We start from the raw sequence: 27,356 nt of genomic DNA, 5'->3' as shown, positions 1-27,356 counted from the left end.
TCAGCAGATCTCCAAGTGTTGGTCTCTGGGGACGTTGTACTTGAGCTTGTGGGCTTCGAAGAGATTTTCCAGCTCCTTCATGTAGCGCTGGTGAAGCCTGTCCACCTCCTCCTGGGAGGGATGTGGTGTCTTCTGCACCTCGATGGGCTTCCCCACTGCAAGACACAGAGGTGAGTGGTGGTCCAGAGTAGGAACCACTGAAGGGGTAAGGACCTTGGTGTTCCTACTAGAATGGTCATCTGAGCAGGTAAGCACTCTTTCTCCCTCCCTTTTAATTCTATTTTGCATTACAGATGCTAAGATGTTAGGTCAATTTCAAAATTCTGATATATCAACAATACAGTCAGCAGGCATTTGCATGCATTATCTCTTCTGTTATGCTAACAATCCTATAGAGAAATCACCTGATATTATTCCTGTTTGACTCTTGAGGAAATGAGGCCCATGGCAGTTAAATAGCTTGTTCAAGGTCACATAGCCAGGAAAAATCAGTACCAGAGTATAAGCGTTGGGGATGTGCACTTAGCCTCTGGGAAAGGTGAATCTGGGATTCTCAGATGCCATGATTGGAAGAGCTTATGTCTATGGGAGGAGGTGGATCAGAAAGCAGCTGCCATGTCTTCTCTTGGAAATGGTCTGGAGGTAGCAGTTCTATAAACATTCCTAAGTATAACACCACACAATGCAACAAAATTTTGATAGAGCAGGTTGTCTGAACTCAATTACGAAATGACTGGGTGAGTAGAGATGAACAGCTCTATTAGCACTACCTTTGGAACCTAGTTGGAATTCAGTAAGAAACCAAATAGCTGAAAGGTGGTGCTAAGTCTATGGACTAAAACTCATGCCCATTATTTACAAGGAAATCCCTCTGGCTCTCCTTCAGAGACTGCTGATTGCTACTTTACACACAATTCTAACAGACCTGCAATGGTCTTGTATCTACCTTCTCCAATTACTGTCATTAGATACTGTGGTCAGAATTAAACCCTCTTTGTCTTGCATAATAAAAAGTCAAATACCCTTATCAAACTTCAATTTTGTTACCAATGGCAGGGTGATCTCCTGGAAGTGACTTACCTTCTGTGCATCTATGTTTGCAATCAATAAAATGGGGATGAGAGGCCCTCCAGTTCAGCTATTTCAAATTCTGAAAGAGGATGCTGTGAAAGTGCTGCACTCAATATGCCAGCAAATTTGGAAACTCAGCAGGGGCCACAAGACTGGAAAAGGTCAGTTTTCATTCCAAATCCAAAGAAAGGCAATGCCAAAGAATGCTCAAACTACCGCACAATTGCACACATTTCACACAATAGTAAAGTGGTGCTTGAAATTCTCCAAGCCAGGCTTCAGCAATATGTAAACTGTGAACTTCCAGATGCTTTAGATGTTTCAGAAAAGGCAGAGAAACCAGAGATCAAATTGCCAACAACTGCTGGATCATCGAAAAAGCAAGAGAGTTCCAGAAAAACATCTATTTCTGCTTTATTGACTATGCCAAAGCCTTTGACTGTGTCGATCACAATAAATTGAGGAAAATTCTGAAACAGATGGAATACCACACTCCCTGACATACCTCTTGAGAAACCTGTATGCAGGTCAGAAAGCAACAGTTAGAACTGGACATGGAACTACAGACTGGTTCGAAATAGGAAAAGAAGTACGTCAAAGCTGTATATTGTCACCCTGCTTATTTAACTTTATGCAGAGTATATTACGAGAAACGCTGGGCTGGAAGAAGCACAAGCTGGAATCAAGATTGCTGGGAGAAATATCAATAACCTGAGATATGCAAATGACACCACCCTTATGGCAGAAAGTGAAGAACTAAAGGGCCTCTGGTTGAAAGTGAAAGAGGAGAGTGAAAAAGTTGGCTTCAGTTCAGTTCAGTTCAGTTGCTCAGTCGTGTCCGACTCTTTGCGACCCCATGAATCACAGCACGCCAGGCCTCCCATGTCCATCACCAACTCCCAGAGTTCACCCAGACTCACGTCCATCGAGTCAGTGATGCCATCCAGCCATCTCATCCTCTGTCGTCCCCTTCTCCTGACCCCAATCCCTCCCAGCATCAGAGTCTCTTCCAACGGGTCAACTCTTCACAAGAGGTCACCAAAGTACTGGAGTTTCAGCTTTAGCATCATTCCTTCCAAAGAAATCCCAGGGCTGATCTCCTTCAGAATGGACTGGTTGGATCTCCTTGCAGTCCAAGGGACTCTCAAGAGTCTTCTCCAACACCACAGTTCAAAAGCATCAATTCTTTGGCGCTCAGCTTTCTTCACAGTCCAACTCTCACATCCATACATGACTACTAGAAAAATCATAGCCTAGACTAGATGGACCTTTGTTGGCAAAGTAAAGTCTCTGCTTTTGAATATGCTATCTAGGTTGGTCATAACTTTCCTTCCAAGGAGTAAGTATCTTTTAATTTCATGGCTGCAGTCACCATCTGCAGTGATTTTGGAGCCCAAAAAATAAAGTCTGACACTGTTTCCACTGTTTCCCCATCTATTTCCCATGAAGTGATGGGACCAGATGCCATGATCTTTGTTTTCTGAATGTTGAGCTTTAAGGCAACTTTTTCACACTCCTCTTTCACTTTCATCAAGAGGCTTTTGAGTTTCTCTTCACTTTCTGCCATAGGGTGGTGTCATCTGCATATCTGAGGTGATTGATATTTCTCCTGGCAATCTTGATTCCAGCTTGTGCTTCTTCCAGCCCAGCGATTCTCATGATGTACTCTGCAAATAAGTTAAATAAGCAAGGTGGCCATATACAGCCTTGACGTACTCCTTTTCCTATTTGGAACCAGTCTGTAGTTCCATGTCCAGTTCTAACTGTTGCTTCCTGACCTGCATATATATTTCCAAGAGGCAGGTCAGGGAGTGTGGTATTCCCATCTCTTTCAGAATTTTCCACAGTTTATTGTGATCCATACAGTCAAAGGCTTTGGCATAGTCAATAAAACAGAAATAGATGTTTTCTGGAACTCTCTTGCTTTTTCCATGATCCAGATGTTGGAAATTTGATTTCTGGTCCTCTGCCTTTTTGAAAACCAGCTTGAACATCTGGAAGTTCACAGTTCATGTATTGCTGAAGCCTGGTTTGGAGAATTTTTAACATGACTTTACTAGCGAGTGAGATGAGTGCAATTGTGCGGTAGTTTGAGCATTCTTTGGCATTGCCTTTCTTTGGGATTGGAATGAAAACTGACCTTTTCTAGTCCTGTGGCCACTGCTGAGTTTTCCAAATTTGCTGACATATTGAGTGCAGCACTTTCACAGCATCCTCTTTCAGGATTTGAAACAGCTCAACTGGAATTCCATCACCTCCACCAGCTTTGTTTGTAGTGGTGCTTTCTAAGGCCCACTTGACTTCACATTCCAAGATGTCTAGCTCTAGGTGAGTGATCACACCATCGTGATTATCTTGGTCTTGAAGATCTTTTTTGTACAGTTCTTCTATGTATTCTTGCCACCTCTTCTTGATATCTTCTGCTTCTGTTAGGTCCATACCATTTCTGTCCTTTATCAAGCCCATCTTTGCATGAAATACTCTCTTGGTATCTCTAATTTTCTTGAAGAGATCTCTAGTCCTTCCCATTCTGTTGTTTTCCTCTGTTTCTTTGCATTGATCACTAAGGAAGGCTTCCTTCTTGCTAGTCTTTGAAACTCTGCATTAAGATGCTTATATCTTTCCTTTTCTCCTTGGCTTTTCACTTCTCTTTCACAGCTATTTGTAAGGCCTCCTCAGACAGCCATTTGGCTTTTTTGCATTTCTTTTCCATGGGGATGGTCTTGATCCCTGTCTCCTGTACAATGTCACGAACCTCTGTCCATAGTTCATCAGGCACTCTATCTATCAGATCTAGGCCCTTAAATCTATTTCTCACTTCCACTGTATAATCATAAGGGATTTGACTTAAGTCATACCTGAATGGTCTAGTGGTTTTCCCTACTTTCTTCAATTTAAGTCTGAATTTGGCAATAAGGAGTTCATGATCTGAGCCACAGTCAGCTCCTGGTCTTATTTTTGTTGATTGTATAGAGCTTCTCCATCTTTGGCTGCAAAGAATATAATCAATCTGATTTCAGTGATGACTATCTGGTGATGTCCATGTGTAGAGCTGTTTCTTGTGTTGTTGGAAGAGGAGCGGCAGCCAGGAGGAGCTACCCCACACCCGAGGCCAGGGTGGTTGCCGGGAGGAGCAATCCCACATCCAAGGAGCAGTGGTTGCATGGGCGCAGAAGTGCCTAGAGGAGCTATTCCACGTTCAAGGTCAGGAGGGGCGGCATTTAGCAGATACCCCTCGTCCTAGGTAAGGCACAGCAGCTGCACTTTGCTGGAGCAGCCGTGAAGAGATATCGCACGTCCAGGGTAAGAGAAACCCAAGTAATACGGTAGGTGTTGCCAGAGGGCATCAGGGGGCAGACACACTGAAACCATAATCACAGAAAACTATTCAATCTAATCACCCTAGGACGACAGCCTTGTCTAGCTCAGTGAAACTAAGCCATGCCCTGTGGGGCCACCCAAGACAGGCAGGTCATGGTGGAGAGGTCTGACAGAATGTGGTCCACTGGAGAAGGGAATGGCAAGCCACTTCAGTATTCTTGCCTTGAGAACTCCAAGAACAGTATGAAAAGGCAAAATGATAGGATACTGAAAGAGGAACTCCCCAGGTCAGTAGGTGCCCAATATGCTACTGGAGATCAGTGGAGAAATAACTCCAGAAAGAATGAAGGGATGGAGCCAAAGCAAAAACAATACCCAGCTGTGGATGTGACTGGGGATCGAAGCAAGATCCGATGCTGTAAAGAGCAATATTGCATAGGAACCTGGAATGTCAGGTCCATGAATCAAGGCAAATTGGAAGTGGTCAAACAGGAGATAGCAAGGGTGAACGTCGACATTCTAGGAATCAGCAAACTAAAATGGACTGGAATGGGTGAATTTAACTCAGATGACCATTATATCTACTACTGAGGGCAGGAATCCCTTAGAAGAAATGGAGTAGCCATCGTGGTCAACAAAAGAGTCTGAAATGCAGTACTTGGATGCAATCTCAAAAACGACAGAATGATCTCTGTTTGTTTTCAAGGCAAACCATTCAATATCACAGTAATCCAAGTCTATGCCCCAACCAGTAATGCTGAAGAAGCTGAAGTTGAACGTTTCTGTGAAGACCTATGAGACTTTTTAGAACTAACTCCCCCCAAAATGTCCTTTTTTGTTATAGGGGACTGGAATGCAAAAGTAGGAAGTCAAGAAACACCTGGAGTAACAGGCAAATTTGGCCTTGGAATGCAGAATGAAGCAGGGCAAAGACTAATAGAGTTTTGCCAAGAAAATGCACTGGTCAGAGCATAGTTGGCTTATAGCTCAACCTTCAGAAAACTAAGATCATGGCATCCAGTCCCATCACTTCATGGCAAATAGATGCGGAAACAGTGGAAATGTTAGGGGAAACACACTGATTGAAACCGCCTACCCTGACCAGTCACCATAGTAACCATTTGCATGAGTTGTTTTGTGACAGGAGGTCCTGGTAAGGAACAGGGAACTAATAAGCCTCCATCAACCAGAAGAGTTCAGGAGAGGTCAAAAGGAGACACCACCTGTCTGGCCACCTCCCAGAATCCTTCTCTCTGGCATCCATCTTGGCTGAACAAGTTGTGCACCACCAGGAAGGACTCTGAGTCAGAATGATTGGCTAAGGACAACCCAGAAACTAATCCTATCACCATAAAACCCGAGTCTGCAAGCCACGTGACAAAGCTGTTCTCCTGGGTTCCCTTACCCTATTGCTCTCCACCCGGGTGCCCTTTCCCAATAAAATCTCTTGCTTTGTCAGCAGATGTGTCTCCTCAGACAATTCATTCCCAACTGTTAGAGAAGAGCCCAATTTCAGGCACTGGAAGTGGTCCCCCTTCCAGCAACAAATGGCGACTCTGGCAGGGACTCTTCTTTGCTGAGACTGACATCCTGACCATTTGGGGTACTCAGGGGCCAGCTTGCCTGCCAATGGACCAGACACAGCAACCACAACTGGGACATTTTTGTCCCTGGTCTCTTCCTGACGCAGAACAACTGGGCAGAGTGCCCCGACCGGTAAGGAACAAGGGACTTTATTGACCTCTCACCCCTTCCCTCTCTCTTTCCTCTCCTTAACCTTCCTATCCTTCCCCGTTTTTCTAGTCCCCCAGTCCTGGATGCAGGAATCTGGTCGAAGGGCCTCAGCCTGAGCTGAGGATTGGAGACTGATCACCTCCTCTTGGCAGAGAACTCGCATTCTGGTTCTGGTCTGGTCTGATTTCTGATAGGGCTGAGTTCCAGTCCTCCATTCTCTGGAGGCCCAGGGTAAAGCCCCATAATGCCTGGGAATCTGCAGGTGGCAGGAGACGTCTGTAAGGCCACCCCTTTTGTTCCCCTCTCCCGCCTCCTTCCCCTTCTTCTTTCAACCTGGCTTCCTTTCCTCCCTTTGAAATCTTTGAAGACTATTTCCCTTTACTCTGTTAGTACTTGGATCTGAAGTTATGTGTCTCTATAGGTTTTCTGAGGGACTGTATTATTGTATTTAAGGGAGTGTCTGATGAGGACTGCCAGGTTTATATGTGTGTGTTTTAACTCTGTATTCTGTGTTGTGATTTTTGATGACCGTTTTGCTTTATCTGGCCACCATTTGGTATAGACCTGTCACCATTTTGTTAGAATTTGATTTTCTTTCCCTGTTCCTTGAGACCAGGGCTCTCAAGAACACTTATCTAGACCATCTCTAATTCCTGAGACTGAGGGAAAGGGGGAAAAAGCCTTTAAACTGTTTATTTATTTCAACTGTTTTTTATAAACTAGTAAATTTTATATTGTAATTCTAATTAATGACTAAACTTAGAAAATGAAGCTAGATTTTACATTGTGTCTGTCTAAATATGTCTTGGTATGTCTTTGTCTCTGTGTAACATTTTTGAGGTTAATTTGTAAATAAGTTCTATTTAATTGGCTTAAAGAAAGGTAAGGGCTTATAAATCAAATAATTCTAAGTCAAACAATAAATTCCAGGTTCATGTGAACTGGGAAATATTCAGTTAAATACCTGATATTAATGTTTGTTTGTTGAGCTATCTAATATAGACATGTCTTGGAGTAATTAATATTAAGTAGAATATTTTCATTGTACCTATGTTTAATATAAGTTAAATATTATATCTGTTACAAGTTTGTCAACAAGGAAATTACCTTGAGTGAAGAAACTTCTAAAAAACTGTAAACGAGATATGAGCTTTTATATAAACTCTCTTAAGAATAATTATTCTTTAGGAATATCTGTCTAAAATAGTCTCTCCAGACTGCCATAACTTGAATTTCTAAGGGTTGTGCTAAGTGCACTAAGTGTTGGAAGTCTATTGAATAGTTAGGTCATTTCCAAATAAAATAAGATTTTGAAACATTTACTACTAAACACTAATTTCCTTTTACAAAGAAACTAAAGAATTTGGGACTATAAATGAATAATGTTTGGTGCCATCCTAAAATGTTCTAAGAAAGCAAGGGTTTTAGAAATTATCACTGGTATTTATGCTCACCAATCTATAAAATGCTAATATAAAAGTTAGTTCTTGGTTGCTAAAGGACAGTAGGAAGTGTGTTTTCAGTTAAAAAAAAAAGGTATAAAAAATACTAAAAAGAGTTATTCATGATCAGGATTTTCTAAAATTGGATTACAATTAGTTAGATAAAAGGCTTTTGTTAAGAATAACACAACCATAAGAAAACTGGTTAGAGTCAACTAGGTCCAAGACGGAGGAGCTGACTTTCACTAGACCTTGAGCCTTGGTATTTATGCCCATTGTGACATATCAACAAGCTAAATGACACACCCATCAACAATGACTAAATCTGACCAAATGTTCTAAATGCTTTTAATTGATCTTTTTGATAAAACTTCCTAAATCGAATTCCTCTGAAGTTCCTTTGACCTCTAGCTAACTTTGGGGTGCTTCAGAGGGCCCCTGAAACATCCCAAAGAGAGATATTAAACTGTGTTTATTTGGTTGGTTGCTGCTACTGCTGCTAAGTTACTTCAGTCGTGTCCGACTCTGTGTGACCCCATAGACGGCAGCCCACCAGGCTCCCCCGTCCCTGGGATTCTCCAGGCAAGAACACTGAAGTGGGTTGCCATTTCCTTCTCCAAGGCGTGAAAGTGAAGTCGCTTCAGTCATGTCCGACTCTTCGTGCCCCATGGACTGCAACCTACCAGGCTCCTCTGTCCGTGGGATTTTCCAGGCAAGAGTACTGGAGTGGGGTGCCATCGCCTTCTCTGATTTGGTTGGTTAAATTACATGAAAAAGATTATCAAATGAATAATAAATCCTCTCACGTTATAATGTATGGTAAAATTCAGTTCAGTTCAGTTCAGTCGCTCAGTCGTGTCCGATTCTTTGCAACCCCATGAATTGCAGCACGCCAGGCCTCCCTGTCATTCACCAACTCCCAGAGTTCACTCAGACTCACGTCCATCGAGTCAGTGATGCCATCCAGCCATCTCATCCTCCATCGTCCCCTTCTCCTCCTGCCCCCAATCCCTCCCAGCATCAGAGTCCATGGTAAAATTACTAATACGGATATCCTAGAAATTATATGGAGTTCTTAACATTTTGATATGTGCTGGTATTTTAATGGAAAACCTGATGACTCCACAGAAGCTAACAAAGGACTGAATGAACCAGCGAATACGCTTATTACTTTTATGGTTTCTATCTGAAAAATTACAGGTTTCAATCTTGTGTTTTCTGGGAGTAAGGAAAACCTTCCTCTCAAACTAACTATGAAAATAATTTGGTAAAATTATATGTTATAAACAAAACAATTATATTTTCTCTATATCTGACTCTTCCAGAAATTTGAAACTCTTGGGTTTCCAGTAAGTTTATCAAATGAGATAGGAAGGTTATCTCATTAACAGGTACAAAAGTCTCAAAAAATTTTTGAGACCTTAAAAAGGGAAGACTTCACCTAAATTTGTTAGGCAAAATCTGTGATAAGCCTTTGGTGTGAGTTTCCCAGCCCTGTTTTATTTTAAAAGTTCAGTCTGAGATTCTATATATGTTTCAGATCAGTTCAGTTCAGTCGCTCAGTTGTGTCCGACTCTTTGTGACTCCATGAATCACAGCACGCCAGGCCTCCCTGTCCATCACCAACTCCCGGAGTTCACTCAGACTCATGTCCATCGAGTCCGTGATGCCATCCAGCCATCTCATCCTCTGTTGTCCCCTTCTCCTCCTGCCCCCAATCCCTCCCAGCATCAGAGTCTTTTCCAATGAGTCAACTCTTCGCATGAGGTGGCCAAAGTACTGGAGTTTCAGCTTCAGCATCATTACCTCCAAAGAAATCCCAGGGTTGATCTCCTTCAGAATGGACTGGTTGGATCTCCTTGGAGTAAGCGTCTATTAATTTCATGGCTGCAGTCACCATCTGATGTGATTTTGGAGCCCCCAAAAATAAAGTCTGATACTGTTTCCATTGTTTCCCCATCTATTTCCCATGAAGTGATGGGACCTGACGCCATGATCTTCGTTTTCTGAATGTTGAGCTTTAAGCCAACTTTTTCACTCTCCTCTTTCACTTTCATCAAGAGGCTTTTGAGTTCCTCTTCACTTTCTGCCATAAGGGTGGTGTCATCTGCATATCTGAGGTTATTGATATTTCTCCTGGCAATCTTGATTCCAGCTTGTGCTTCTTCCAGTCCAGCGTTTCTCATGATGTACTCTGCATATAAGTTAAATAAGCAGGGTGACAATATACAGCCTTGAAGTACTCCTTTTTCTATTTGGAACCAGTCTGTTGTTCCATGTCCACTTCTAACTGTTGCTTCCTGACGTGCATACAGGTTTCTCAAGAGGCAGGTCAGGTGGTCTGGTATTCCCATCCATTTCAGAATTTCCCACAGTTTATTGTGATCCGCACAGTCAAAGGCTTTGGCATAGTCAATAAAGCAGAAATAGGTGTTTTTCTGGAACTCTCTTGCTTTTCGCATGATCCAGCGGAAGTTGGCAATTTGATCGCTGGTTCCTCTCCTTTTCTAAAACCAGCTTGAACATCAGGAAGTTCACGGTTCACGTATTGCTGAAGCCTGGTTTGGAGAATTTTGAGCATTACTTTACTAGCGTGTGAGATGAGTGCAACTATGCAGTAGTGTGAGCATTATTTAGCATTGCCTTTCTTTGGGATTGGAATGAAAATGGACCTTTTCCAGTCCTGTGGCCACTGCTGAGTTTTCCAAATTTGCTGGCATATTGAGTGCAGCACTTTCACAGCATCCTCTTTCAGGATTTGAAATAGCTCAACTGGAATTCCATCACCTCCACTAGCTTTGTTTGTAGTGATGCTTTCTAAGGCCCACTTGACTTCACATTCCAGGATGTGTGGCTCTAGACGAGTGACCACACCATCGTGATTATCTTGATTGTGAAGATCTTTTTTGTACAGTTCTTCTGTGTATTCTTGCCACCTCTTAATATCTTCTGCTTCTGTTAGGTCCATACCACTTTTGTCCTTTATCGAGCCCATCTTTGCATGAAATATTCCCTTGGTATCTCTAATTATCTTGAAGAGATCTCTAGTCTTTCCCATTCTGTTGTTTTCCACTGTTTCTTTGCATTGATCGCTGAAGAAAGCTTTCTTATCTCTTCTTGGTATTCTTTGGAACTCTGCATTCAGATGCTTATATCTTTCCTTTTCTCCTTTGCTTTTCGCTTTTCTTTTCACAGCTATTTGTAAGGCCTCCTCAGACAGCCATTTGGCTTTTTTGCATTTCTTTTCCATGGGGATGGTCTTGATCCCTGTCTCCTGTACAATGTCACAAACCTCATTCCATAGTTCATCAGGCACTCTATCTATCAGATCTAGGCCCTTAAATCTATTTCTCACTTCCACTGTATAATCATAAGGGATTTGATTGAGATCATACCTGAATGGTCTAGCGCTTTTCCCTACTTTCTTCAATTTGAGTCTGAATTTGGCAATAAGGAGTTCATGATCTGAGCCACAGTCAGCTCCTGGTCTTGTTTTTGTTGACTGTATAGAGCTTCTCCATCTTTGCCTGCATAGAATATAATCAATCTGATTTCAGTGTTGACCATCTGGTGGTGTCCATGTGTAGAGTCTTCTCTTGTGTTTTTGGAAGAGGGTGTTTGCTATTACCAGTGCATTTTCTTGGCAAAACTCTATTAGTCTTTTACCTGCTCACTCCGCATTCCAAGGCCAAATTTGCCTGTTACTCCAGGTGTTTCTTGACTTCCTACTTTTGCATTCCAGTCCCCTATAATGAAAAGGACATCTTTTTTGGGTGTTAGTTCTAAAAGGTCTTGTAGGTCTTCATAGAACCATTCAAATTCAGCTTTTTCAGCGTTACTGGTTGGGGCATAGACTTGGATTACCGTGGTATTGAATGGTTTACCTTGGAGACGAACAGAGATCATTCTGTCATTTTTGAGATTGCATCCAAGTACTGCATTTTGGACTCTTTTGTTGACCATGATGGCTACTCCATTTCTTCTGAGCAATTCCTGCCCACAGTAGTAGCTATAATGGTCATCTGAGTTAAATTCACCCATTCCAGTCCATTTTAGTTCACTGATTCCATAAATGTTTTAGCAAAATAAAAAGTTTATGATCAGTTATGGTCATATAAATCATCAGACCAAAATTAGTGAGAACAGACCTATTTTGGAAACAAGCTAGCCTTAATTTGGTTATATTTGGTAAAAATGAGGGTAATTTTAGGGAGAAAAAGATATTTTAATAAATGTTAAATCCCAGTTTGTTAATGGAGATCTAACAATGAGGTAGTAAGACTCATTTCTTGGACAGTTGTTTGCTGTTATGTGGTATTAATGTAAAATTTAATTGAAGTCTTAAAGAACACCCTAAGTTTGTTTCTGAAGCTTATCTCAGTAATCTATCTTTGGATGAAGATCAGATGCCTCATGACCGGCAACCAAGACTGGAAAAAGACATAATTTAAGGGACTGTCTCCAACCTGGATGGAAGTGTTAGGGGAAGCACACTGATTGAAACCACCCACCCTGGCCAGGCATCATAGTAACCATTTGCATGAGTTGTTATGACAGGAGATCCTGATAAGGAATATGGAACTAATAAGCCACCACCAACCAGAAGAGTCCGGAAAAGGTCTAAAGGAGACACCGCGTGTCCATCCACTTCCCAGAATCCCTCTTGCTAGCATCCATCTTGGCTGAGCGATGCGTGTGCCACCAGGAAAGACTCTGAATTAGAATGATTGGCCAAAGACCACCTGGAAACTAATCCCATCACCATAAAACCCGACATTGCGAGCCACGCGGCAGAGCAGTTCTCCTGGGTTTCCTTACCCTACTGCTCTCCACCCGGGGGCCCTTTCCCAATAAAATCTCTTGCTTTGTCAGCATATCTGTCTCCTCAGGCAATTCATATCTGAGTGTTAGACAAGAGCCCAGTTTCGGGCTCTGGAAGGGGTCCCTCTTCCTGCAACAGAAGGACATTTATATCAGGTACTTTTAACTAGCTCATGCACAATGAAACTGAAGGAAAATTAACTCTTAGATTAATTCCCACTTCCAAAGGATTGGTCTATAGAAAAGACAGCTAACCTGATCTCACCTTAAAATGATGCTCAAACGGGAGAAACTACACTACACCAGGATGAGAAGACGACATCAGAGGTAGACAGCTTACCCAAGATGCTGGACCTGATTCATATGATCATTTATAATGTTTTCTTGATTTCTTAGACCTTTGCATATAAATCAAATGCTTTTCTATCATAGGCCTGATCCTATGGTAGTTTTAGAAATCAATCCACTTGTTGGGTTTGTGGCCAATTACCTGTGTCTAGTTCTGGGTTACCTTGGTAAGTTTCTCTACTACAAGACTCTAACTGGTTGGCCCCAAGAAAATTTACTTAAAAAAAATTATAGTCATATTCAGGTCACTGTGATATTACTAGATGGGATCCCCTCACTGGGCCAATTAATAATGCCTTCTCTGACTCTGGTTATAAATTTGAGCTTTTTTCTATTACTCAAGCTGAATCAGAGCAACAAGAAAAGTTTCAGCAAAGGAGGAAAAAAATCTCCCACTATTATGGGATGGATTTATATAGATAACACCAGGCTATGGTAATTTAGGTTTAAAGTCTCCTCTGTGTTGGAAACAATTAAATCATACTAAGGATAATCAGTCTAGTAACACTAGAAAACTGGGCTATGTGCCTTATAGACGGTGGTGCCATTATATGATTTCCCTGGAAGATAAAGATTCTACAGAGTAGACTAAGTCAGATGACCTGAGATATACTGGGCTACATCTAATGGAAGCTCTTAACTTGTGACTTTACTAATACTGCTGGCTGTGTTATTTGTATTTCACCTGTTTTACAAAATTGCTGTTTCTTACACTGCCAAATGTGTGTCTGAGGCCTCTAATAGAATAATATATAGTCCCATATGAGATTGATGTTGATAACAGTGTAACTCTAGATATGGGAAGAAGCAACAAGAGGGAATATTTTCCTGGACCAAGAGGCTAGCAAGACAGGTGGTCCAGAGAATTTTGGATACTGTTTTATGGCCTAGTCCAGTAACAGCACATTGAGTGGCCTGTCAACAAAATCTTTGCCAAACCTGAGAATGGACATTCTCAGCACCATGGGATAAAATGGTCATGAAATGCCCCCCTCAAAATCTTGGTCAAGTTTATGAGCAAAAAGGGGCTCTATCAACTGAAGACTGACACTTGCCATCTATATCTACAAAAATTAACTCATGGCCACCACAACTGCTGACTTTCAACGCCCCTGAAAGGAGTTTAGGGTGAAAATCAGGAATGAGGCACTCTGTGCTCTGGGAAATACTGGCAGAACAGGCCTTCAGATAGTTAGATCATTTCAGGAGAAGATTTTATGAGTTCCAATTCTTGCATCGTCTCATACCTAGAAAAACACTGATGTCATTAACGGTGACATCTGCTTTGGCTATTAAGGAAAATTTTACAATTAAAAGTCAAAATAGAGTAGCTATGGTTCAGACATCCTGGGAAATAACTAGGTGATACTATGGGTGTAATTTCAGATTAGACCTTGTATTGCTAAACACGAGTTTTCTGAGTTGTGTCAGGCTTAGATGCCACCATTCTCAAAACACTGTCTGCTGGAAGCTAGTAACTGCAACCTTACTTTTTATAAAACTAGGTAACTGACTCCCTGGCTACAAGTCTCCCCAAAGTACCAGGTCCAGACTGAGTTTCAGGCCTATTCTTCTAAAAAGAAATGAGATTTATTTTGTCTACTAAATTCCAGTTATCACTCCTCCAACTACTTCTAACTGGGTCTGTTACACCAAAATGGCAGACCAAGGGATTGATATTTTAATCATACAAGACTCAGATCTAGACCTTGGAACTCAAATACTTCCAATTCAGTGTCTACACTCCAAGCTGAGGCAGTCCTATGCCCCATTTTAACAGGAAGTTATCACAGTCATAGTTGCCCTGTTCCCTAAGTGGATGAAACTGGAGCTTATTATACAGAGTAAAGTAAGCCAGAAAGAAAAACATCAATACAGTATACTAACACATATATATGGAATTTAGAAAGATGGTAATGATAATCCTGTATGCAAGACAGCAAAAGAGACAGATGTATAGAACGGACTTTTGGACTCTGTGGGAGAGGGAGAGGGTGGGATGATTTGGGAGAATGGCATTGAAACATGTATACTATCATGTAACAAACAAATCTCCAGTCTATGTTTGATACAGGATACAGGATGCTTGGGGCTGGTGCACGGGGATGATCCAGAGAGATCATATGGGGTGGGAAGTGGGACAGGGGTTCAGGATTGGGAACTCATGTACACCGTGATTCATGTCAATGTACAGCAAAACCAATACAGTATTATAAAGCAAAATAAAGTAAAAATAAACATTTTAAAAAAAAGAAAAAAAATACTGAGCAGGACTCTGTGGGGCTCTGGAGTAGAGATATGTTCTGTGCTCTCCATTTCTTGTCTGTAGGATATAGGCTTCATTCAGCCTCATTGACCTTCCCTGAGTTCCAAAGGGTGGATTCAAACAATTGCTAATCAGGGAAAGGAGGGGATACAGAAACAGGAGAAACAATCAAAGATTGGTACAACCTCCAGACAGAGTCCTGGTTCCTACTCAAAGAAGTATGCATAACAATGTCTTTGAGCCCCCACCCAGGTGGAGGATGGTAACTTCAGACTGAACACAAGATTCCTGGAGCACAGCTCTGTTGCCTCACCACCAACCAATCAAAAAGGGTCACAGACCCTGCAACCCTCACCCCAAATGTTGCCTTCTGTTTCCAGGGGCCAGAATGACCATCCTATTAGGTCTCCTGTTTGGCCCCTGTCTATTTCATCTCTGAAAAAGGCCAACAGTTTCAAACTAAATTGCTGTTATTATAAGGGTGAATGCTGGTTTCAGGCAAAAAAAATACCGTGATGTAGATCTGGTAGAGAGACACTTCTGCTCTGCTAGGCAGGCCTACAAGTCTTCCCTGGTGGCTCAGATGGTAAAGCGTCTGCCTGCAAAGCGGGAGACCTGGGTTCAATCCCTGGGTTGGGAAGATCTCCTGGAGAAGGAAACGGCAATCCACTCCAGTACTCTGGCCTGGAAAATCCACTCCAGTACTCTTGCCTGGAAAATCCCATGGATGGAGGAGCCTGGTAGGCTACAGTCCATGGGGTAGCAAAGAGTCGGACATGACTGAGCGACTTCACTTTCACTTAGGCAGGCCTACGCCCTACGCCCATGCACAGCAGGAAGAAATTGAGAAGAAAGAGACCTCCACCCCAATTCCCAAGAAGTATCTTAAGTATGAAGTCTCTCAGAGGGGAGTTGTTAGGGGAAGCACACTGATTAAAACCACCCACCCTGGTCAGGCACCGTAGAAACTATTTGCGTAAGTTGTTTTACGACAGGAGGTCCTGGTAAGGAACAGGGAACTAATAAGCCACCACCAACCAGAAGAGTTTGGGAAAGGTAGAAAGGAGACACCATGTGTCCGCCCACCTCCCAGAATCCTCTCGCTAGCATCCATCTTGGCTGAGTGATGCCTGCATCACCAGGAAAGACTGTGAATTAGAATGATTGGCCAAAGACCACCCAGAAACTAATCCCATCACCATAAAACTCAAGACTGCAAGCCATGTGACAAAGCTGTTCTCCTGGGTTCCCTTACCCTACCGCTCTCCACCCGGGTTCCCTTTCCCAATAAAATCTCCTGCTTTGTCAGCAGATGTGTCTCCTCCGACAATTCATTTCCACGTGTTAGACAAGAGCCTAGTTTCAGGTCTTGGAAGGGGTCCCGTTCTTGCAACAGAAACAGGGTCTGACTTTATTTTGGGGGGCTCCAAAATCACTGCAGATGGTGATTGCAGCCATGAAATTAAAAGACACTTACTATTTAGATGGAAAGTTATGACCAACCCAGACAACATATTGAAAAGCAGAGATGTTACTTTGTCAACAAAGGTCCGTCTAGTCAAGGCTATGGTTTTTCCAGTGGTCATGTATGGATGTGAGAGTTGGACTGTGAAGAAAGCTGAGCACCAGGGAAATGATGCTTTTGAACTGTGGTGTTGGAGAAGACTCTTGAGAGTCCCTTGGACTGCAAGAACATCCAACCAGTCCATTCTAAAGGAGATCAGTCATGGGTGTTCACTAGTGGGTCTAATGTTGAAGCTGAAACTCCAATACTTTGGCTACCTGATGTGAAGAGTAAATCATTTGAGAAGACCCGGATGCTGGGAGAGACAGAGGGCAGGAAGAGAAGAGGATGACAGAGGATGAGATGGTTGGATGGCATCACCACTCAATGGACATAGATTTGGGTGAACTCCGGGTGTTGGTGATGGACAGGGAGGCCTGGCGTGCTTCGATTCATGGCGTTGCAAAGTGTCGGACGTGACTGAGCGACTGAACTGAACTGAACCTCACAATTTGTTGGGAAAACTAAGCCGCTGCATGTAAGGAGCCAGTGCAGTGCCTGACACAGGCAGGGGCACAGTGATCAGTAGAGGCTCCTGGCCATTGTGCTCCTGCTACTCTTCTCATTCTAGACTGCCTTTCATAGGCTTACTTGCCGGTGTGTCTGTTTCACACACTGAAAAGTGTGCTCCACAAAGTCAAGGGTGTACTGCTCTATGTCCAGGTCTCCTTGCCGCCCAAGCCCAGGCCTCTTACTCTATAGCCCTTCCCCTCCCAGCCCGGGTCTAGGCTCACCCACAGTGGTGATGGGTCGGCGGTAGGGCATAAGACCAAAGCTGTACTGGAAGACTCCACGGCCATAGAAGAGTGGGATGGAGCCTCTAAAGTTCTTGTGAAGTCGGTCCTGAAACCACCGCAACCAGGAACCAGGAGAGTTCTCAACCTGCTCATAGATGTCATTCTCCCCAAAGGAGAAGATCGGCACCAGATCTGCCCTAGAGGGAGACAGGAGAGAGGGCGTGTGGATGGGCAAGAAGGCATAAGCTGGTCACCTAGCTTCCTGGAGGGACCTAGTGAGCAGGGACTGGAACAGAGGACAGAGCCCTGGGACAAAAGTAGGAGGCCTTGGGTGTCTCCCAGACCTGTCATGGTCTTATTTTAGAATTTCAGGCAGGTCATGGCTCTTCTCAGGGCCAGTGACTGGCACTCAGATTGATACTGAGTCCGTGCTCGCTCTGCTTGTCACAAGATAGGCTAGTGAATCTGAGACAAAGTGTTGGGATGAGAAAGGGACTTATTTGGAGTGGCTGACCAAGAAGATGGCAGGCTAGTGCCTCCAAATAATAATCCTGAAGGGCTGATTGCCAAGTTCTTTATGGATCATAGATTGGGATATAGGTGAGGAAACTAACTGAACAGACTATGTGATCCTTGCAAATGTCCCCTAGAGTGAGGAGCCTCAGGCTGGAGAATGTGTTAGTTTCACTTCCTTACATCATTTACAGGAGGGCAACTCAGGTTATCTTCCTTAGGCAGCTCATTTTGCCTTCCTACAGTAACAAAAGCTGAAGATGAGGGTTAAAGTCACAAAAGCAGGTCCAGCACAAGTTCAGGATTAACCCTTTCGGGTTACAGGATCATAAGACAAAACAGAATACTGAGAGTCCTCCCAGATATAAAACATCTGCAGACATTCTGGGAAAATCTCTTCCAGCTAGCTTAGTATTCTTCACTGATATTTAAAATAGGAGAATAGCTCTAAGTTATGTCTTAAGCTCCATTCTCCCAGAGTTCCTAGATCTCTGCTGTAATGCAACCTTTCAGCAATATGACCTTTGACACTTAATCCCTTTAGTTACAAAATCTTCCATCTAGAATCTTCTCTGGGTATGTGGGCCTGAGACAGTGCGTCTATCACCAACATAAAATCTTCATTGTTAATGAATGGAGACGCTGCCTGCCAAAATAGGATCTGCATTTGCCTCTGCAGTCTTCCGTCTAAACTACAATCCTTGCCAATCTCCAGCCCTCTCCCCAATACCCGTGCATCAGGGCCAGCCTGATGAAGCCCTTGCGGTTCCGCAGCACCAGCTTGTAGGCTCCAGGCCTGGCATTCAGTGACTCCTGGACGCCCCCAACAACAATGGACAGCAGGTTTCCACCTCCTTTCCTGTTCAGAATGTGAGCAGCACTCTCCTTGTCTGATGAGACCAGCCCTGGGGAGAGACGAACGCGGTCACGTACAGTGTGAAGGGGGCAAGCACGGTTCAGGAGTATGTGACTTGGACTCTCCCCTACTCCCCAGCTGGGAGTCCCCTGATGACAGGCACTGAGTGTTACCCCTTTTCCCAATTCTCCCACCAAGGTCATCACTGAGCACAGAGCTGTGGGAAATGCTTTTGGGTCTCATCTCCTTGTCTACTACACATTCACTTGGAAGAAGTAGAGAACAATCAGGCGGCCTCGTTAAAAATCCCTCCTCTGTCTTCAGCCCTCATAGTCCTAGGATAGAAAGAGGAAAAATTCACCTGAAGACATGATGTAATCCCTGTAGACCGGGGCCCAGAAACACCAGTGCATCATCATCAGATGTGAGCGGATGCCTGGGAAAACAGAGGAGAAGCCTGTGCCCTCCGTGCACAGGTTGGTAAAAGCTCCAGTGCAGAGGATCCCATGAGGGTGGAAGCCAGCAAGGTAGTTCCGGGAGGGGTCCAGTTCAGCAGTCTTGACCAGCTGCAGGGACAGCAATCTGGTGAATCGGGGCTGCACCCACTCCCCCCCCAAACCCCACTCCAATCTTCCTGCTAAGTTTCTGTGCTGACCTCTTCTATGTGTCCGCTGTGCCCAAGTGCTATCACACCCCATGTGAGTGTCCTGTGGTGAGAGATGGCCTGTCTGAGGATCCTTGACACCAGTGCAAGCAGGAAGCAGAGAAGACGCTCAGGGAGACTATGGAATGAAAGGGAGAACAGGGTACCACGAATGGATGAGGCCAATGCCGCCTGCTTGGGAAGGAAGAACTGTGCCCAAGACAAAGCTAGGACTCCTGGGAAGAAGACTGGAGACAGGCCATTGTCCCATGTGAAGGCCGACCTTGTTCCAGGCGGAGCCCTACCAGAATGAAGGAGTCATCATGGCAGGGAGTGAGACTCTCACCAAGTTTTGCGGTATCTGGAGTTCTGTTCCGGGTAAAGAGCTGGACTGCTGAGTTCCTGTGACTCAGTGTAAGAGACCCCAGGATGCTGAAGGTAGAGGTTGGGAGGAAGGCCATGAAGTCTCTAATGATGCCCGCAGGTGTGGGTGGAGACGGGTCAGGGAGGTGTCCTGTCAAGTCTGCAGCACTTCCTGACACCAGGTCACAGCCTGCTCACAGCACTACACCCCTGCTCAGGCGTTAGCCTCTGTAGACACTGCTGTTCCTGGATAACGATATATTACACAGAAACCCAGCTCCTGAACTGATCATCAGGATGAAGGGGAATCAATTGTCATCAGGGAAACACTGCCTGAATCTGTACCATTACCACGTTAGGAAGCCCATAAGATGCATTTAGAAAGTTCCAGTGCTCAGAAGTAGTCTCCTAAACTCTAGAAACTCTACCATTAGGCTCTAGCTCATAGAGTCACAGCACAAAGGACTGTGAGTGGAGTACCTGAGCAGAATTGTTAGCACAAAGAATGTTGCTTGCCTGCCTTCAAGCCAGCAACGACTGTAGCTGCAACTGACAATGGGCCTTGAAAGGAATCCAGGATGGAAGAAAATAGGATACTGGTCACAGAGAGTGAGGATGCGCATGCAGGAAATATTGCAGTGAGCCCAGATTTTGTTTCTTCCCATATGTAGAAAAACATGAAAATCATTAACTGGAGATGCCTGCGTTTTGACTGGCAGTAATCTTTTGATGTTTAGCTACATGGCTGGTTTGGTTTTGTTTTTTCCAACAAAGCCCCATAAGTACTGACTTCTCCTGTCCCTTTTAGAACAGCTCCTCAGAGATTTCTGAGAGGCTGTCTCTGAATACAATCCTCAGTAAGGCATCGGAACAAAACACCTGACAACTCTAAGGTTGTACACTTGTTTCCAGTAGACAGCAGAGCCTCCCTGAACCCCCCTATCCATGGCCACCGAAGATCCCTGCAGGGCCTGCTCTGTTGAGGTGTGTGGATGACTTGGAAGTTGTCCTGGGAGGTGACAAAAGTCAGACTCTGTGAGCCACAGCGCCTCCTGCAGGCCTCAGTCCAGGACTGAGGGACAGTCCAGGACAGGGAGGTGAAAGTGCATGTCATATCTCCCTCTGCTGGCCACTCGGTGGTACTGCCCGCCGTCTGCAGCTGTTCTCGCCACAGGCCTGCAGGGGCTACAATCCTGAGCCCTGTGCTCATGAAATTTCTGCAAAGATGTTTCCCACAATGTCAGTAGTGTCTTATGCGAGAAATACTCTGGAGGAGATACCTGGTTACAGGAGGGACAGAGCAGACACAGATAAGACCGGCACAGAGACGCTCAGCAGAGTTTTCTGCCAGATGTGCAAAAGACAGCAGTTCCAGGAGTGATAGGAGAGCCAGATGCTGTCCTCAGAAGCCCCAGATCACCTGATGTCTCATGGAATCCACACAACCCAATGATGTATGTGGCAGCATTTCCACTTTACACATGAAGAAACTGAAGCTCAGAGAGCATGTGTAACTCACCTAAGGTCATACAACTGGCATGTTGCAGACCCGGATTATAACCTATGATGTCCACTCCCAGAGGTGACACAGTATCCATTCTTCTCTCCTGTGTCCAGAGAAGGCCACCTGTCCCTGCCTGGCACCTCTCTGTGTCCACATTGCCTTCCTCCTCTGGTCCCCACTAGATAATTAACCATCACAGCTGCTTACATCCAAGGGTTTAGCCTGTCTGGGATTCAGGAATGGAGCAAACGTCAGTTCATTAAAGATCAGGGGCCTGCATCCCCACAAACTGATCCTTGGGCCCAGGCTCCAGGGTACAAAATGGACCTGAGGTACCATGAGCCAGAGATCAGGGATTAAGAGATAGGCAGAAGAGGAGGAAGTTGACTGTTTAGTGGCTCCCTGGGGAAACTGAGATTCAGAAAGAACACAGCTCTGTCCAAGGACACGTAACATATCAAACAAACAGGGGCAGGATACACCCTGAGGGCTCTCTGCTCTGTTCCTATTCTCTGAGCCAATGCACACACTTTAAAAGCAGTCAAAGAACCTGCTCTGTATCCTCGCTCACACCTTCTTCCCTATCAGGGTATCAGTATCATCATCTGATTAAGTGTCAGCCAGATGCTCTGAAAGCTTGTTTCCATTACAGATTCCTTCACACCAAACTTAGACTGTGGAGGGATTCACACCTGTCAGATACATAAGTGTGCGGCACTACATGGCCTACTGGGTTCCTCAAATCCTGTTCATTCATCAGTTGTCATAGTGGCCTCACCTCACGGAATTTGGACAAAAGCTGATTCTTCCCCTAGCCACATAGTGGTAGAAGCCTGTCTCCTGCTCCTGGCCCAGTATTCTGCTCCCTGCACACAGGGTCACACTTCCCCATGGACACGTGGGGACTATGGTCCTGACCACTCCCTAGTCAGCCCCTTACTCACCGAGATGGGGAAATAGTCCTTCATGTACTTCCATATGGTCCAGTTCCTTATGAAAGCACTCTGCCTGCCCGCCTGCCGTGGCGTGTCTCGATCCAGGTACCACCAGATCGCATACAGGATACTGATCATCCAGAATCTTGTGAACAGGAGGCCAATGAAGACTATGTAGCAGATCAAATCTGGGAAGGGAAGCAGGAACCATTAGTGGTCAGAAGTATGAAGGAATGAGCTCTCCCCATATACCCAGCACTAGCAGCACTGTCCATTCCAGCCCTCCTCCTAGGAGGAAGAGACCAGCTTCCCAAGGTTTTGAGGAGGACAGAATGCTCTAAACACCACCAGTGTCACATTGAGAGCCTGGATTTGAAACCAGTTGGCCTAATTTCAAACTCGCATTGTCCCACTGCACCAGGTCACTTACTCATTTGAGTCTTCCCCTTCCACCTCCCTCTCTGTCTGTACACCAGATGCTCAAAAGAGACCTAATGGAGATGTGACTGGATGAACTCTTTCTGGTATCCATTCTTTAGAACCCCAGAGAAAAGGTATTCTTTCTCCCCAGCCCACTTCCTGTCTACCCCCAGCCCATCTTTCCATAGATAAATCCCACCACATTCCCCCTTTAGTTAAAGACCCCTCATGACTTCTTATAACTTTGATGCTCAGCTCAAGCAACTCAGCCCGAACTCAAGCTCCTCACTGGTTGCCCAAACCCTCTCTTGTTCCACTCTCACTCATTACATGCACCTCATGTTCCAGCTATGCTAAGTTGCTCAGTTGATAAAAATCCCTGAGCTCTAGCTTTTGCTGAGCTCTTTCCTTTGCTGCCAGGCCCTGTCCTGCTGAAGGAAGGAGGGAGGAAGGGGGCAACTCAGGCGTGGTCTGTTCATCAGGACTGCAGCAGGGCTAGAGACAGCCCCAGTGAGCAATTCCTCCCAGACTTATGATTCTGAGTCCCTTCACAGGATAATCCTGGTTTTGACTCAGGGTCAGGTGGTCTTTGGGACTGTCTTTAATCTGATGCTAATTGAGCCTCACTGTTAGAGAATATTGTGTCCTCTCCATTCCACTCCCTCCACTGAACACCCTTTGCTCATACTCATAAAGAAGTTCATCCCCCAACTGTAGTCCATTTGAAAGTAGGGCAAACCAGGACTATCATTCATGTCCAACTTCATGCAGCAGGGGACTTCTGACCCAGTCTGAATAGTGCCTCTGCGGGCGCTAAGTTGCTCCAGTTATGTCTGACTCTTTGCAGTCCTGAGGACTGTAGCCCTCCAGGCTCCACCGTCCATGGGATTCTCCAGGTAAGAATACTGGAGTTAGTTGCTATGCTCTCCTCTAGAGGATCTTCCAGACCCTGAGATCAAACCAGCATCTCCTGTGGCTCCTGCACTGCAGGCAGTTTCTTTACTGCTGAGGCACTGGGGAAGCCCAGTCTGAGTAGTAGCAAAATGCATAAATCAAAGTAGTTAGGGGCTCACAGAGGCTCGCTTTCTTCAGGGCACCTCCAGCCTGTCAGGTGCTGGTGGTTAAGCCGTGAACAATGGACAGGAATCCCTGCCCTCCTGGTGCTGGCTTCAGGGTTGTGTTTGGAGTGCTTTGTTTTGTCCCTTCAATATTAATGATGGTAAAATATGTTCACCATATACTAGTCATCGATATGACTCTTTGGTAGTTTATTATTTTTTTAAGTTTTCATTCAGTTCAGTTCAGTTCAGTCTCTCAGTTGTGTCCGACTCTTTGAGACCCCATGAATCGCAGCACGTCAGGCCTCCCTGTTCATCACCAACTCCTGGAGATCACTCAAACTCATGTCCATCGAGTTGGTGATGGCATCCAGCCATCTCATCCTCTGTTGTCCCTTCGCCTCGTACCTTCAACTCCTCCCAGCATCAGGGTCTTTTCCAATGAGTCAACTCTTCGCATGAGGTGGCCAAAGTACTGGAGTTTCAGCTTTAGATCATTCCTTCCAAAGAAATCCCAGGACTGATCTCCTTTAGAATGGACTGGTTGGATCTCCTTGCAGTCCAAGGGACTCTCAAGAGTCTTCTCCAACACCACAGTTCAAAAGCATCATTTCCCTGGTGCTCAGCTTTCTTCACAGTCCAACTCTCACATCCATACATGACCACTGGAAAAACCATAGCCTTGACTAGATGGACCTTTGTTGGCAAAGTAATGTCTCTGCTTTGAGTATAGTTTATTTACATGTTCTATTAGTTTCAGTCGTATAGGAAAGTAAACCTGTTAAACTCATACACATATTGACTCTGGCTTTTTTTTTTTTTAATTTATTCCTTTCCTGTACAGATCATTACAGAGCACTGAGGAGAGATCCCTATGATTGCAGCAGATTCTATTGTTATCTATTATATATACAGTAGTGTTGTGAATCCAAATCTCCCAATTTATCCTCCCCCCATCCCCTGGTAACCACAGGTTTCTTTCTACTTCTGTTTTGTAAGTAACTACTCTGTACCTCTTTTTGATTCTGCATATAAGTGATATCATGTGAGATTTGTCTTTTTTTGGCTATCTTCGCTCAGTTTGACAATCTCTAGGTCCATACATGTTACTGAGAATGACGTTCATATGTTCCTTTTTATGACTGAGTAATATTCCATTGCTTGTATTATGGCATCTTCTTTATGTATTACTCAAATGGATACTTGGGTGTCTTCCACGTCCTAGCTATTGTAAATGTGCTATTGTGAACACTGGGGAGATTCTATCTTTCAAATTATGGGCTTATGACAGAAGCCTTATGGAGAACAGTATAGAGATTTCTTATAAAACAATTAGAATACAATAGGACCCAGAAATCTCCCTCCTGGATATACATGAAATGATTTTTGAGAGTCAATTTGGTGTAATTAAATTAATTCACATTGTTGTGTAACTATATCAACCTTCATCTCAGAACTCTTTTCATCTTCCTAAACTGAACCTATGTACCCACGAAATTAGAACTTCCATCCAGGTCAAGAGAATAAAACCAACTTGTTAATAGCGGTTCGTTGTAGGGTAGGATTTGGGGGAAATCCTTAACTTTTAGAATAGACATTTCATTTTGATGTGTTAAAATAGCATGTATTTGCTTTTCAGACAGAAAAAAGAATTTTAAAATGTGGGCATTTCTACTTGATCAGAAAAACCTCCCCCATCTAAACATCTCCCTCACTCTGGCCTCTCCTTTAAGTACTGTCAGCAGGCAAAATCCTAACTTGGGTGCATTTTCAGCCCCTAAAGAAAGAAAACACCTTCTTTCCCCTCATAATGACAAGAGGGAAAGATGTAAAATCCCACTTTACTGAGACCCAGAGAGGGTATTCAGGTTGGCTAACCTCATATAGAAAACTAGCAGGATGAGTGGTAGTTTCATTTCTATTATGTCCATATCATGCTCCCAACATTCATTCATTCAACAAGCATTTATCAACATTAACTCTTCTAGGAGATGGAGATGCAGATGAGAGCAAGACCAACTATCCGAAAGGAGCTTACCTTTCTGTGTGAGTGTGTGAATTCTAGAGAAGAGGAAAGAAATAGATTAAACAAGTAACCCACTGGAAAGTACTTGTTGCTGGGGCCTGAGTTCTGAGTAACAGGTCACGGTTGACCTTTCTGGCCACATCTTTGCCCCTCCCCAAAGAACTGCGCTAGGCCAGCATGAACCATCTGCTCATATGCGCATATGTGCAACATTTACTGCCCTCCCGGGAAAACTTACTTTCCTGATGGCCTGTACATTCTGTCTTGTACATTTATCTCCTAATATCTTTGGAAAAGAGCCCTTCTCTCCACCCACTACCAGCCTCCCTAGACCAGGGTAAGTAATCTTTTAAAGACCCAGATTGTAAGCATTTCAGACAATGGGGCTCAAGAGGCAACATGGAGGATATTGTATAGGCGCAAAATCATTTAAAATGCAAAAGCCATACTTCGCTCATGGGCTGTACAAACACAAAAATAATCAGGGGACTAGCTTTCAATCATGGCTCTATGAGGAGACAGCTGATATAGATTGTGACCTCGTAATTGAGCAAGACCTATGCAGCCTTCATGGGAAAGATCTCTCGTGTCCTCTGCCTGCCTTTTATTTGTAGAAAATAAGTCACAGTCACAGTCCTACTATTCCTAAGCTTCCTAAGCCTTCACCAAATTCCAAAAATAAAATTATAAAGAGAAATCATAAACATGAAAGAAAACAGTCCCAATCAAGAAAATAAGAGTTTAACCATTCCACAAATTCAAAACTTTTTAGTTTGTTCCCAATAACCATAGATAATATTGAGACTCATCATTGAGTGGTTTTGCAGATATTGAACTCCCAGCAGGTGGAAGAGGTTGCTCACCAGTGCATACACCTCAGACCAGGGGAAACCAGAAGGCTGATGATGGTGACTCCAAGTTACCTCACCACCATCAATCAGATGATTCTCTAGGAGTTGATCATGCACCCACCATCTCTAGTTCACCCAGTCTCTAGACACTGTTCCCTGGTAATCAAAGAGGTTTCAGGCATTTTGAGCCTTAAGTCTCTGGACTCCTTGATTGGCTCCTGTAATAAAGCCTGCACTTTCTTTGACCACAACCCAGTGTCAGTATAGGAGCTTTACTGTGCTCCCACAAGCAGACCCAAAACTGATTTGCTAACAACTGCTCCCTGTCATCTCTCTGCCCCAACACCCCAACCAAGAACATCCCTAAATTACAGCTTGTCTCCCACAGATTGGACCTTGTCACTCCTGTACCTAAAGTCCTCTGGGGGATCCCCTTTGCCCTTGAGATAAGAGTCAAGGTACAAGCTACTGTTCCTGGCATCAGAAGGTCTGGATGCCTTTTCTCAGCCCCCTCCTTCTAGCTCCAGGCCCAAGGTTACTTGACTCTCTGTCCTCCTCTGGACACTCCCAGGTCCCAGGCTGAGCTGAGGTGGACACAGACAGTCAGACACACACTTCTGTTGGCAAATCTCCCCCAAGGCCCTGTGAGCAAGATGTCCCTCATCCCAGGTGATCCCCAGGCACTGAGCTCAGCATCCACCTTAGGACCTGTATCTTTCCCCATCAATGCACCATGTACACCTGAAACGGCAGGTGTCCATGGCCTCCCAAATCCATCTCGGCTTTCCTTACGCAGGGCCAAGTAAGAGAAGATCAACTGCAGGACCGCGAAGGTCTGCAGCCTGCGTTCCAGTGGCACAAACAACGGTGCAAACTCCACCAT

At 44.3% G+C, this 27,356-nt stretch overlaps 1 protein-coding gene across 1 annotated transcript; it reads right to left on the bottom strand.

Annotated features, from left to right (window-relative positions):
* LOC138092941 (2-acylglycerol O-acyltransferase 2-like) lies at positions 1-27,356 on the bottom strand. Its single transcript, XM_068989014.1, has 6 exons — positions 27,266-27,356; positions 22,128-22,306; positions 19,035-19,239; positions 18,548-18,722; positions 17,302-17,501; positions 1-155 (listed from the first exon to the last, which is right to left on the bottom strand). Exons 1-6 carry the CDS (start codon positions 27,354-27,356, stop codon positions 1-3), a joined length of 1,005 nt encoding a protein of 334 aa, XP_068845115.1.

This window comes from Capricornis sumatraensis, chromosome 16 (genome assembly GCF_032405125.1).
Source record: "Capricornis sumatraensis isolate serow.1 chromosome 16, serow.2, whole genome shotgun sequence".
NCBI classification, from domain to species: domain Eukaryota; kingdom Metazoa; phylum Chordata; class Mammalia; order Artiodactyla; family Bovidae; genus Capricornis; species Capricornis sumatraensis.
This window is presented reverse-complemented; position numbering and strand designations above follow the sequence as displayed.